Consider the following 13,711-nt stretch of genomic DNA (forward strand, 5'->3'; position numbering starts at 1 on the left):
TGACACACTGAACTCTGTCTGCAAAGTAATTGGTGAACCAAGCAAGGCAGTCATCCGAAAAACCGAGGCTACTGAGTCTGCCGATAAGAATCTGGTGATTAACAGAGTCGAAAGCCTTGGCAAGGTCGATGAAGACGGCTGCACAGTACTGTCTTTTATCGATGGCGGTTATGATGTCGTTTAGTACCTTGAGTGTGGCTGAGGTGCACCCGTGACCCGCTCGGAAACCAGATTGCATAGCGGAGAAGGTACGGTGGGATTCGAGATGGTCAGTGACCTGTTTGTTGACTTGGCTTTCGAAGACCTTAAATAGGCAGGGCAGAATGGATATAGGTCTGTAACAGTTTGGGTCCAGGGTGTCTCCCCCTTTGAAGAGGGGGATGACTGCAGCAGCTTTCCAATCCTTGGGGATCTCAGACGATAAGAGAGAGAGGTTGAACAGGCTGGTAATAGGGGTTGTGACAATGGCGGCGGATAGTTTCAGAAATAGAGGGTCCAGATTGTCAAGCCCAGCTGATTTATACGGGTCCAGGTTTTGCAGCTCTTTCAGAACATCTGTTATCTGGATTTGGGTAAAGGAGAACCTGGAGAGGCTTTGACTCCTCCCAGAGCAGGGTTGATAGTGTAAATATGACTTGCATGTTGCATGCTCTGTATCAAATCAAATTTGATTGGTCACATACACATGGTTAGCAGATGTTAATGCGAGTGTAGCGACATGCTTCTGCTTCTAGTTCCTACAGTGCAGTAATATCGAACAAGTAATCTAACAAATTCACAACGACTACCTTATACACACAAATGTAAAGGGATGAATAAGAATATGTACACATAAATATATGGATGAGCGATGGCCGTACGGCATAGGCAAGATGCAGTAGATGGTATAGAATACAGTATATCCATATGAGATGAGTAATGTAGGATATGTAAACATTATTAAAGTGGCGTTATTTAATGTGACTAGTGACAACTTTATTAAATCCATTTATTAAAGTGGCCAGAGGTTTGAGTCTGTATGTTGGCAGCAGCCTCTATGTTAGTGATGGCTGTTAAACAGTCTGATGGCCTTGAGATAGAAGCTGTTTTTCAGTCTCTCGGGCCCAGCTTTGTTGCACCTGTACTGACATCCTTCTGGATGATAGCGGGGTGAACAGGCAGTGGCTCGGGTGATTGTTGTCCTTGATGAACTTTTTAGCCTTCCTGTGATATCGGGTTACCTTTCGTGTTACTTTTCTTTTCCAATGTCATGCTGATCAATGGGAAGTTAATAAATAACTGACAACATTTTTTGTAGAACTAAGAACAATTCAACTTATAACAATATGAGTACTATTGGAAAGAAGTGTTTTTTTGTTGCTTCCTTTTAAATTAGCAATGCTTACTTGTTAGTAGTAAATCCAACTATTCATCAGTATCGCTTGAATACTTTTGCATTATAATTCACTAGCCAGTATCCAGCTAATCTCAGCACCCAGAACCAACTCAGCTACTCTATACTGTATGTTAAGGCTGTCACATTGAGATTACTAGCGAGCTAATCCTCTCCATCTCTCAATTGCCCGAAGGAATCATTAACCTGAACCATTCAGCCTGCAGTTAGACTTTGGTCTACAGGAAGGACTGACTAGGGTTATATAACAGCCTGCTTGCACATGCAGACCCAGACCTAGCAGGGATACACATACTCCCACAGTTTAGTCTGAGGTCTAGCCACCTCTCAGTAGCACTCAGTGCCAGACCTCGGGGAGTTAGTGTCCTTCTCACAACACAGCTTGTGTAACTGAAAAGAGAGGCAGAGAGGCATGGGCTGGGGGAAAAGTGTTCCTGTGGTTAAGCAGGGGCTGGGGCTGACGCCGGGGCATAGGCTGGGACTGCTGGTTCTGCTGTGCTGCCTAGCCCTGTGTCCAAGGCCCATCCAGGGGGACAAGGTCCTGGTGATGCCTGTAGAAGGGAGCCACTGGCTGAGTATGAAGCTTCTGGTGAAGGAGCTTGCGGCCAGGGGCCATGAGATGGTGGTGCTGGTCCCTGAGACATCGATCCTCATCAAGAGCTCTGACTACCACAGGACTGAGATATTTAGGGTCCCCTTCAACAAGGCACAGCTGGACAAGAACATCGACAAATTGAAGGACGACATGTTCCGCAAGACCCCAAAGGTAACGGACATATTTATGAACGTGCAGGGCCTGATTGACTTCACTGACATGCAGGTGAAAGGCTGTGAGGGTCTTCTGTATGACAAGCCCCTGATGCAGCGACTGAGAGGAGAAGGGTTCAAGATGATGCTGACCGACCCCTTCCTACCCTGTGGATCCATCATCGCTGAGTCCTTCAACATTCCAGCGGTGTACTTCTTGAAGGGGATCCCCTGTGGGATGGAGGATAGGGCTGCCCAGTGCCCCAATCCCCCATCCTACGTACCACGCTTCTTCTCCGGCAACACTGACCACATGGACTTCCTAGGGAGAGTTAAGAACATGCTCATGTACGGTCTGGAGAGCTACCTGTGCACAGTAATGTTTGCTAGCTTTGACGAGCTGACCAGTAGGTACCTGGAGAAGGACCTGACGTACAGGGAACTGCTGGGTCATGGGGCGATCTGGCTGCTGAGGTATGACTACTCCTTTGAGTATCCCAAACCCACGATGCCTAACATGGTCCACATTGGAGGCATCAACTGTGGTAAAAGAGATCCACTTCCAGAGGTAAATCTCTTATAAATACTTCAACTGTGCAAAAAATTCAACTGTGCAGAGCTGTGCACCCTATATCTTATATGGACCCAGGTCCAGAAACCTTTACGGTACATGTGCCAAACTAATTCCACAGATGGCCAAGTGTCTGCGGGTTTTCGCTCCACCCTTGTACTTGATTGATGAATTAAGGTCACAAATTAGTAAGGAACTCCCCTCACCTGGTTGTCTTCGTCTTAATTGAAAGGAAAAACCAAGAGCCCGCAGACATTCGGCTCTCCGTGGAATTAGTTTGACACCCCTGCCTTAATGGATAGATTCACTGCAGCGGCAGTTGTACCACATCAGACATTCCTCAAGGATACATTTCGGACATTTTAACTTGTTTAAATTTAATTTCAAGCTATCAAATTCTTCTCTTACTTTCTAATTTGGGACCACATCTCTTTTCAAGATCGTTATGTTTTGACAGACTGAGATTACTTTCTCCTCTGACGCCCGAATGTTGTAAAACAGTCAGAAATATTCTGTTGTTTAAAGGGGACAGTCAATCAGACTGTTGGGTGTTGTCTCACAACCCAGATGTTGTGTTTACCTGCCTGTCAGACACTCAGCTAGCGGCCAGCTGTAACCTGATCTCTGTTTCCTCCATAGGGACTGACTGGACACAGCTCTCTGTTTATCTACCGACTAGCTTCTCCTCACATTTATACAGCCCACATTCCACTAGCTCTCATTAATGGGACTAGCGAAGCAAACGTCCTCATTCAAAATCTTGTCATACTTCTACTTCTTCTCATTTGGAACGTTACTCCTCCTACACCGTTTAAGCTAGAAATATAATTAAAACTTTAAAACATACAGATCGGTCTTTTACACTATCAAAATATATTCTACGGATCTAACTATACAGCTGTTTTAGTAACTGCATTAACACATTTTCCCCCATTTTCCCCCCAAAACAACTGACCCCTTCCCCAACAAGTCGGACAAAATTTCTACTACCAATTCAAAGTTACAGCTGTTTATCGGAGTTTAAAGGGACAAAAAAGTAGCTTGCTAACAGCTTTCTCATGTCTCATCATTGAGCAGCCCAAACAGACCCGTTGCTATGGACACTCACATATGCAGAGGAGCACATGGTGAAGCTTTGGCAAAAATTATGACAACCACAACTACTGACCACAACCACACAACTAGTCAAAACACAACTACTGACCACAACAGCACAACTACAGACCATACTCACAGCCACAATCACACAACTACTGACCACAACTAGCGGCCACAACATCTGACCACAATTACTGACCACAACCACACTACTAACACAACTAATGAACCACACAACTAATGACCACAACCATAAAAGTACTGACCACTACTACTGAACACAACTATTGACCACAACTAATGAACCACACAACTACTTACCTAAACTACTGACTAAAACTACTGACCACTACTTACCACAACCACACAACTACTGACCATTTTCATACTGTAGGGTCCAAAGAATCTGCAACACAACCACTGACCAAACAACTACTGACCACAACTACTGCTCTGGTCCCCACTAGCTCTGGTCCTGCTCTGTTCCTGGGCATTGCTACCTAGCTCTGGTTCGCATATAATACCTAACAGCAATAATTGTAACTCTTGAACCGTTCAAGCTAGAGACACCAAACCGACTTGTCCAGGCTAGCCTATCCTATCAACCAACCAACCAATCAATCAATCAATACAGATTTTCATCTACCCATATCTTAAACTATAACCAATCACCACCAGTACAACTGCAGAAACTACCACTACTATAATGTATTTCAATAGCATACATGCTAGCAAACACACCACATTTTCTTCAGGAACTGTACTTTTCAGTGATCATTGTTAGCCTAAAGAGTTAATCTTTTAGATAGAACAACAGCTAGCTATCAGTAGGTCTGCATACAAACCTATTCTGCGTAGTTCTTCAACAACCATAAAATACTTTTAAAGAGCTGTCATCACTAGATCCACCATCCCATCTCTCTTCCCAAATTGTAGCCTAAAACGTTCTAATCATCACATCATCTTTCAACTAAAATCAAACTTCATTTACACTGAATGTTTTACAAAAGTAAATTGTGCACCTGTTTTATCTGAAACCCACAGCTTGAATGAGAGTTGCTATGCGAAGAGTTTTGTCCACATGATCCTCCCTTTTATTCCCATTTTATGACAGAAGATCACTTTGTCTTCTGTCTTTCTTCTTTTAGTTCACGCAATAACTGTAGTTTAGACATTTTTTTGCGATCTAAATGCCCCACAATCCAAAGTAATATGGTTGATATAGTAGTCTATCAAAGTAAATCAGACCAATTATTTTACGACATTCAACAGTGACTATATGTAAGTGCTTTGCTTTAAATAGTAAAGTTACACTTTTCAAAGTTCTACCACTATCACAAAAATATTTTTAAAGAGTTAAAGCAAGTCCCATCAATTGCACTTCATGTACAATTACCATCTTGTTTGCCTTGCAATCTGTCAAACCTGGTGTAACCTAGAGGTCAAGTTACTTTCCTGTCAATTGTAAGTATTGTGGCTACTGATAAAAGACGCCAGAGTGCTATGGGAGTCATGCCAAACACAAGTAATCCTGACAATGTTTTAGGGAATATAAAAAGCAATGCACCAATAGAAATGCTCCATAATCGCACCCATTACTTTTCAAAAGTTTCTTAACCACGTCCTTCAGCTTGGGTAAGGGAAAAGGACAAGGCAGATAGATGTGCAGGGAAAGTTAAGGTGTGGTTTCTCATATTTTGTAGAAAGAAAAGTATTGCTCAAAATTAACATTGGGGGAATGTCCCTCTATGTACTACCCTCCATTCTCTCGCTTCTCTAAAGACGGTGTTCAGTCAGCCCTCTGAGCCCTGGTCAAAAATAATGCACTATATAGGTAATAGGGTGCCATTTAGGACATAACACAGTTATTTCCTCCTGGGCTGTGGCCACTATTATCTAACAGAAGAACTGAGGGGCCCTATTGTGTTCTAGTTCCAACGCTACAAACCTCAGGAAGGGAAACTACTCTGCAGGGTTTGTTTTGTGGGGTTAGGGTTGGAGTTAGGGTTAGCTGTGATTGTTATAAGATTTATTATGGCTTTGTATTCTATGAATACAGGGTGTGTTATCAGAGAATGGGCTCCTTTCACAACTTCACCTTCCCTCCTTCAGTCAATATTTTGCTAACCAGACCAAAGACTGTTCTAACACTAAAGTATTGCTTAACATTAATGTTGGGGGAATGTCCCTCTCTGAACTACCCTCCAATCTGTTTCTTCTCTAAAGACTGTGTTCAGCTAGTGAAACCTGAGCCAGGAACAGCATTGATGTGCCTCAAATGGTACCATACTTCCCATACAGTGAACTACTTTTGACCAGAGCCCTCTGGGCCCTGGTCAAAAATAATGCACTACATAGGTAATAGGGTGCCATTTGGGACATAGCACAGTTCTTTCCCCCTGGACTGTGGCCACTATAATCTAACAGAAGAACTGAGTAGCCCTATTGTGTTCTAGTTCCAACTAGTTGGACAAGTGTCCAAAAAGTTGGACACATTCTGAAATGGACCTGAGGCTTTCCCAACCTGGACCCGATGTACATAAATAAAATAAAAACATATAGAGACCCGTTCCCAACAGACCCGAGGACAGCTAGACCCATTCCATATAGACAGATCCAGACACGTTCCAATCCCGGTGAGCGAAGAGGCAGAAATGTCATTTTTTATTATAAGGACCTGATAAAGCGCGATAGGCACAGTGTTGCCAACTTAGAGATTTTGTAGATATTTAGCGAGGTTTTAGACCCCTCCAGTGACTTTTATTGGTAAAAGATTCTGCCGATAAATTCAACTACTTACAGGCTGCCTTTGGGGAGTTTTGACACCGAGGGTTTCTATGGTTTTGATAGCGTTTAGCTACTTTTTCCATTCAATTAATTTGTAAATGAGAGTGGGAGGAGCTGAGAAGTTCAAGAGGCGGTGGTGTGCAGCGGCAGAGGGGACCAAAACACTATGTCGGGGACCGCAGCTGTGTTGTCGCAACAATGGCAAAACATCATCTAGCGACTTCTAGCGACAAATCAAGGAGCCAATAGCATATCTCACTGAAAAATAGTTGGCAACACTGGAGGGATGGAGAGAGAGGTACTGCTTGAGAAGGCAGGAGAGGGGCAGTTCTGTGAGTGAGTGAACATGAAGAAAGGAGGGAGAGACAGCACCAACCACCAACCAAGCCGACTCGCACTATAGTAGACTAAGAGACCATTTGTGCTTGAACCAAAAATATGGTCGGAGGCTCCATATGGATGGTGTGATGCAATGCGGAGCCTTCGGAGGCACGCAGAGGGCAAATTGAGCTCTATATTGCATTGCCTTGCGCCTCTCAAATGTTGTAAAATGCAGAGGGCTCCGTGTAGCTCCGCATTGACATGATTGGTTGACGGTAGGTGAGGGCGGGAGATCCTGTATAAACACAAACTCACTTCCTTGACAAACTTCCTTCACAACAGTTCTGCCCTGTACTGCAAAGTGCAAGAAATATGAATACCATATCACCATAACACCTCGATCACACCTATAGCGCGTCGTTGCACAAAATGGTATGCAGCATCATCTGGATACGTGTGCAACAAAAGTTCAACATGCAGACGTCAGTTTGACCACGCAGTGCCTTTAACATACTGACCAAACTGGATCCGCGCACGCGTCTGCATGCAATATCGTGCGCATGTTGATTTTATCTATCCCCACCAGAAATATTCATGTCACGCAGGTTACAATACCAACACCAATTGTGAACCAACTATATTAATTTTGGAACAGATCGAAACACACATGAAACATTCATGGACATTTGTAACCCGTTTCAGGAAACTAGACGCATGTCGTAGGTCACTACCTCACAGGAGAGCCGTTTGAACTTAAATGTTTTTTAATCAAAACGTTTTTGGGGGCAGAAATGACTTCTTGAATATGTTTTTTGGGGGGCAGAAATGCCTTCTCCAACTTTCATGTGCCTTAATAACAAACTTGTATGCCATCTGTAAATACAAATAAAATTGTTAAATAACAAGCCTAGTTGGTTAAGCCACAGAAAAGTTAAGCCACAGAAAAAGACAGCAACCTTCCCACTACCCATGATTGTCTGAGATAATAAGTGGGCTGGACATGCCGAGAGATGAGTTTGGATTGGTCAGCCATATAGCACGCTTTTGTCTATTTGAGCTGGTCAGCTTGTGTAGGGAATCCTGTCTAACGATGCATTTTTTAATATATTTTGCGTAGTAAAATTGAACAAAAGACTTGACTATGCAAGTATCCATTTCAATAGAACGTCACTGCAACAACTGTTTCATAGCACTCTCGTCTGAGTGTGCCAGAGCGCAGAATAATTGATGAATTTACGAACGCTCAACACTGGTTGAATATGGCCGGTGTTGGCAAAAAAGCGCAATTAAATTGTTGCCAGGGGCACACTTATAGTCACCAACTCTTTGGATAACATGAAACCAGCCTAACCAGCTCTGCTACAGCGAGTAAAATGGAGTTTGGGTGGGGGTTAAAGCTTAAGATGATTCTTAAAGTTATGGCATTGCACAGTCAGTGTAACCCAGAGTGACTAGACAGAACAACAGAACAAGCAAGCTGTACAAACAAAACAGAAATGACACAGGACATCTTATTTGATGAAAGGGGTTGCAGTCTGCCGTGAAGCATTCATCCATGTATACGGGTAAGAGTCTAGCTACAGTTTCAGATATTATACGTTTCTAATTTAGTCAGAAAGTTGTTTTCATTGAAAGTTAAAGCTTACAGTTAGCTAGCTAGCTGACATTAGATGGCCAGCCCTCTAGCTAGCATTACATTTATGATCTGTGTGTAGTAATGTTATCTCAGAATGCCATTTCACATTGCTAGTTATAGCCTAATGTTAGCTAGCTAACTAGCTAACATTGAACCTGTTTGGTTAACTTTAGCTAGCTATGACAATCGGTTTGTATTGTTAGTACTCTATGGATTGGGATATGTTGGTATATCTTTTTAACTAGCTAGCTACATGTCTGAACAAAAGACCAAGTTAAAGTTTACTGTTAGCTAGATAGCTGACATTAGATTGCTGGATTGATAGCTAACATTATGTTTATGATCTATGTGTAGTAATGTTATCTGGGAATGTCATCTTCACAAGATGATTACATGACCAACCAAGTTAGCCAGGTATGTCTGACAGTGATTACGGCTATCTATTGTATAATAATGCCAAAATATTTGTATCTGGAATTTGTCTTTCAGCATCAGTAGAACAAGCCTGACTCTCCTCAACCAAATAATGTACTTTTTACCCCATACATTTTCCCTTACACCCAGAAGTTGTCTTTACATGTTGACAGGAAAATTGTCCAATTCACACACTTATCAAGAGAACATCCCTGGTCATCCCTACTGCATCTGATCTGGCAGACTCACTAAACACAAATGCTTCATTTGAAAATGATGTCTGAGTTGCTGGAGTGTGGCCCTGGCTATCCGTCAATAAAAAATAATAATTGTGCCATCTGGTTTACTTAATATAAGGAATTTGAAATTATTTATACTTTTACTTTTGATACTTAAGTACATTTTACCAATTCTATTTACTTTTGATACTGAAGTATTTTTTCAAACAAATACCTTTAGACGTTTACTCAAGTAGTATTTTATTGGGTGAGTAGTAGTACTTGAGTCATTTTCTATTAAGGTATCTTTACTTTTACTCAAGTATGACAATGTAGTACTTTTTACACCACTTTATGTGACTGTGGGTTATAGCATTTATTTCACATGACCTATCAATTTAGACAAGTGTGTCTGGGTAAGCGACATCTAATATTTATTAAATATTTTTATCTGGACACTTTCTGTTTATCTGGAATTTTTCCTTATTGTAGGCTATTACTTTTACCACTATTGTCCTTAATCTTTAATACACTACTCACTGTTTATCACATGACCTCACATGTGAATCCTTAAAGAGATGGTTGGGGCTAAAGCTTACGCGGGTGTGAACAATGCTAAACTGGTGAAGACAAAGGAGAGCTCCAGTAGGTACCAAAACATTCAAAATGCAATTTTCTCAAAAGTGAGTTCACAAGTTGATCAACTTTCAAAGCAGAATTACTTTCCCATTGTTCCTCAAAAACTTAGTGAAGCTATGAGTCTCTACTTTTATCCAATGTAAAAAATACTACACAATTTCAAATTTTGCTACATAAGACCGATTTTGAGCCGGTCAGTCACATTTAGCTAGCTTGCTGTTGCTAACTAATCTGTCCTAGGAAATAAACATTGGGTTGTTTACCTGAAATGCATATGGTTCTTTTGACTTATGACAAACAACAACAAACTACAGGTACCACACTCCACTCCCGTGCAAAGCAAGAGCAGCAGCATAAATGATCAAATTTCTCTCTCTTTACTTGCAATACTTGATATGTGGTTGAATGCATTGACTGTAAGTCACTCTGGATAAGAGCGTCTGCTAGATGACAAAAATGTAAATGAACAATTTTCTTGTTAACTAACCCTTCCCACCGTGCCTCAACAGGATCTGCAGGAGTTTGTGGATGAGTCAGGAGAGGATGGCTTTGTGGTCTTCAGCCTGGGCTCTATGGTTTCCCAGATGCCGGAGGAGAAAGCCAAGCAGTTTTTTGATGCCTTCAGCAGGATCCCTCAGAGGGTAAGGACACCTTGAATATGTTCCAAATGGGAAAAAGTAACCCTTTCTGACCAACACAATCTTTACAGTCTCTACGTCTTCTGTAAATATCAATATATTTTTCTAAATCTTAAAGATATCATTTCTCACTCACAGTTGAGATATCAGTGTTTGAAGAAGCACAGTACTATGCATGTTACGCATGTAGGCCTAATCTCCAATCCACTATTACATGCTGACCAAATCGCTCGCGCCTGTGCCATCGCACCCGTGTTGATTTTGTACATCCACACCAGACATGATCAAGACACGCAGGTTGAAATATCAAAATTTTGAACCAACTATATTAATTTGGAGACACGAAAAGCATTAAACATTTATGGCAATTTAGCTTGCTGTTGCTAGCTAATTTGTCCTGGAATATAAACATTGGGTTGTTATTTTACATGAAATGCACATGGTCCTCTACTCAGACAATTAATTGACTGATAAAACGGTAAACCGAATTTGTTTCTCGTCATCTCTCCTCCTTCCTTCAGGCTTCTTTTTCTTCTTTGGACTTTATATGGTCGTTGGCAGCCAACTTTACAGTGAATTACTACAACAGACTGGAGTGTGGACGTCAGTTGATCTTTCAATCACCCACGTGGGTATATGCTCCTAAAAGCCAATGAGGAGATTTGAGACACAGGACTTGCAGCGTGTTGAGCGTCACAAATAGAATCAATTTCTATTTTATCACCTGTCACGAGCGTCTGTGCAATGATTGAATAACATGTATGTGTAAATGTATTTTGCAACGCTCGTGCACGCGACATGTCTGGTCAGCATGTTAGTCTAAACTAAAAACAAGTCCTTTCATTACGTGGAGTTTCAATGGCATTTGCATATTCTCCATTCTTCATATATGATGTCAAGGATCATGGCAAGCTGCAGTTCTATGTTGTTCAGTTTGTATGGAAATATACACTGGAGCTATGCCTTAAAACAATCCAGACACATTTATATCCCACTACAAACTCGTGTGCCTTTACCACTATATCCAGAACTGGCAGATGATTCTATATGACTTGATTAGGAAGGTAAGCTGTTGTTCTCTGTGTTTTCAGGTGGTGTGGAGGTACACAGGAGTAGTGCCTAAAAACGCTACAGCCAACGTCAGATTGATGAAGTGGCTTCCTCAGAATGAGCTGCTGGGTTAGTTTAGTCTCTCAGTTATAATGAAAACCACCTGGGTTACAGAAGTTACAGATGGGTAATCTTCTGAGTAAACACAACATGCTACTTTGTTGCCATTGTGAAAGAGAAGCAATAGCTTCTTCTTCTTCATGGTTTCATGCTCTGTTATATGTTCCATGTTCTAGGCCACCCCAGGGTCAAGGCCTTTATAACCCACGGAGGAACCCACGGTACTTATGAGGGGATCTGTAATGGCGTTCCCATGGTGATGCTGCCGTTGTTCGCTGAACAGGGTGACAACGTACACCGCATGGCAGTGAGGGGCGTCGGGGAGGTGCTCAACTTGTTTGATATCAACTCAGAAAAACTGGTGGAGGCTCTCAACAAGGTCATCAATGACAAGAGGTCAGACATCATGTTATATAATACTAGGAGATACTATGAACTCAAGTAGCAGTGCAAACAGTACAGAGAAGAAATCCTAACTTGAGATCTACACGCGCATATTGAGTTTCAGTGCAAATATAATTGTCAGCCATGCATGACTTACATGAAAGTCTGAGTTCCTCATAAGAATTCAGCCCCAGGTGAATATTGCACTGTGTAGTGTGACACAGTGGTTCCTATATTAGCAGTCATTAGTTGTCTATGAGGATATTGTAAATCCTGTTGTATTTGTCCTTTCTCACCAGTTACAAGGAGAAGATGATGAAGCTGTCAGCGGTGCATAAGGACCGTCCCATCGAGCCCCTGGACCTGGCCGTGTTCTGGTCAGAGTTTGTGATGCGTCACGGCGGAGCGGAACACCTGAGACCCGCCGCTCACGACCTCAACTGGATCCAGTACCACAGTCTGGATGTGTTCACTCTGCTACTCACTATAGTTCTCATTGTTGTCATCGTCACCGTTAAATGCTGCATAGTCTGCTTCCGCAAGTGCTGTGGAACGAAGAGGTCTATGAAGAAGAAGAGTGCATAGCCGTGGGAAGTGGGGGTGCTGAAGGTGCTGCAGCACCCCCTGGTGGTGGGATGGTAAAATTGTAAGAATAAGATAAAACAATTGTAAAAATAAAAAAATCTGTTGCCTTATTGATATAAATGATCATGGGATTGGGGTAGGGGAGAGAGAGAAAAAAACATGGGATATTTATATATGGGCCCCATTCTGCATGGAGAGCTCTCAGCTCCGTTTTGTAAACGGTAAGCTCATGATATGCTCTTATCTACTCAATTGTGGAGGTTTGGAGTTGGACACACACTCTGCTGTACGATAGACCGTTTAGTTTGAGTTGAGTCGGGTCTCTCCTTCTCCCCTCTCCCACAGTAGGCGCGTGAGTTTCTAGTTTGGGGAAGCATATTTTCACCATGAAAATGCACCTTTTGGTAAAGCATTCCATGGAACTATCTATCATCGCATTTGTGGACTTATGTAAGATATTCCTAATGTGATGAGTAGATTGGATAGTTAATTTAGGCTAATAATATAACTCAAATCGCTATAAAAAAAGACTGCAGTATTCAATGCATGAGTGTGTAGTGGCAAAGAGAAGGTCTAGGCTATATCAGATACATTTCTTCTACTTTCTTTCTGTGATAATAGACACATGTCATGCTTTTCTAATACACCTTATATGACTGGAGACATTAGCAGAATATTTTTTTTAATATGACAAAAATCATAGGGTAGTATAGGCCTATAGGCTACTACTGACAGTTATAACAGATCAATACCAACGACCTTGTCTACAACCATCTCATCTAGGCCCTATGAAAAGGGGAGACACACATTTTACAATATGATGTCCATCTAACCTGGAGGATTAAATGATTGTCCAAGAACAACTTTTCAAGTGGCACAGCCCAATGATAAAGAGTGGATAGTCAACACTACAGTCCCTGGTTCAAATCCAGGCTGAATCAGATCCGGCCGTGATTGGGAGTCCCATAGGGAGGTGCACAATTGGCCCAGTGTCTTCCGGGTTTGGCCGGGGTAGGCCGTCATTGTAAATGAGAATTTGTTCTTAACGGACTTGCCTAGTGAAATAAATATGGACGATACTCTACGCTGGTGCCAATAAGATAGGCTACA

General features: G+C 42.0%; 2 protein-coding genes across 2 annotated transcripts in view; one reads left to right on the top strand and one right to left on the bottom strand.

Moving 5' to 3' along the window:
- The window catches only part of csrnp3 (cysteine-serine-rich nuclear protein 3), a 70,364-nt gene that overhangs the window by 36,576 nt on the left and 20,077 nt on the right, over positions 1 to 13,711 (bottom strand). The window lies entirely within an intron of this gene.
- On the top strand, positions 1,648 to 12,711 carry LOC118386012 (UDP-glucuronosyltransferase-like). Its single transcript, XM_035773353.2, has 5 exons — positions 1,648 to 2,708; positions 10,334 to 10,465; positions 11,554 to 11,641; positions 11,809 to 12,028; positions 12,316 to 12,711. Exons 1-5 carry the CDS (start codon positions 1,806 to 1,808, stop codon positions 12,599 to 12,601), a joined length of 1,629 nt encoding a protein of 542 aa, XP_035629246.2. The 5' UTR covers positions 1,648 to 1,805; the 3' UTR covers positions 12,602 to 12,711.

The sequence above is a fragment of the Oncorhynchus keta genome, chromosome 7 (genome assembly GCF_023373465.1).
Source record: "Oncorhynchus keta strain PuntledgeMale-10-30-2019 chromosome 7, Oket_V2, whole genome shotgun sequence".
NCBI classification, from domain to species: domain Eukaryota; kingdom Metazoa; phylum Chordata; class Actinopteri; order Salmoniformes; family Salmonidae; genus Oncorhynchus; species Oncorhynchus keta.

Bases quoted from the DNA above. Each gene is read 5' to 3' on its own strand.
- LOC118386012 (XM_035773353.2), top strand. From the start codon at position 1,806: ATGGGCTGGGGGAAAAGTGTTCCTGTGGTTAAGCAGGGGCTGGGGCTG. The intron at 11,642-11,808 runs GTTAGTTTAGTC...TCCATGTTCTAG, and splicing joins TCCTCAGAATGAGCTGCTGG to GCCACCCCAGGGTCAAGGCC. The intron at 12,029-12,315 runs GTCAGACATCAT...CTTTCTCACCAG, and splicing joins AAGGTCATCAATGACAAGAG to TTACAAGGAGAAGATGATGA.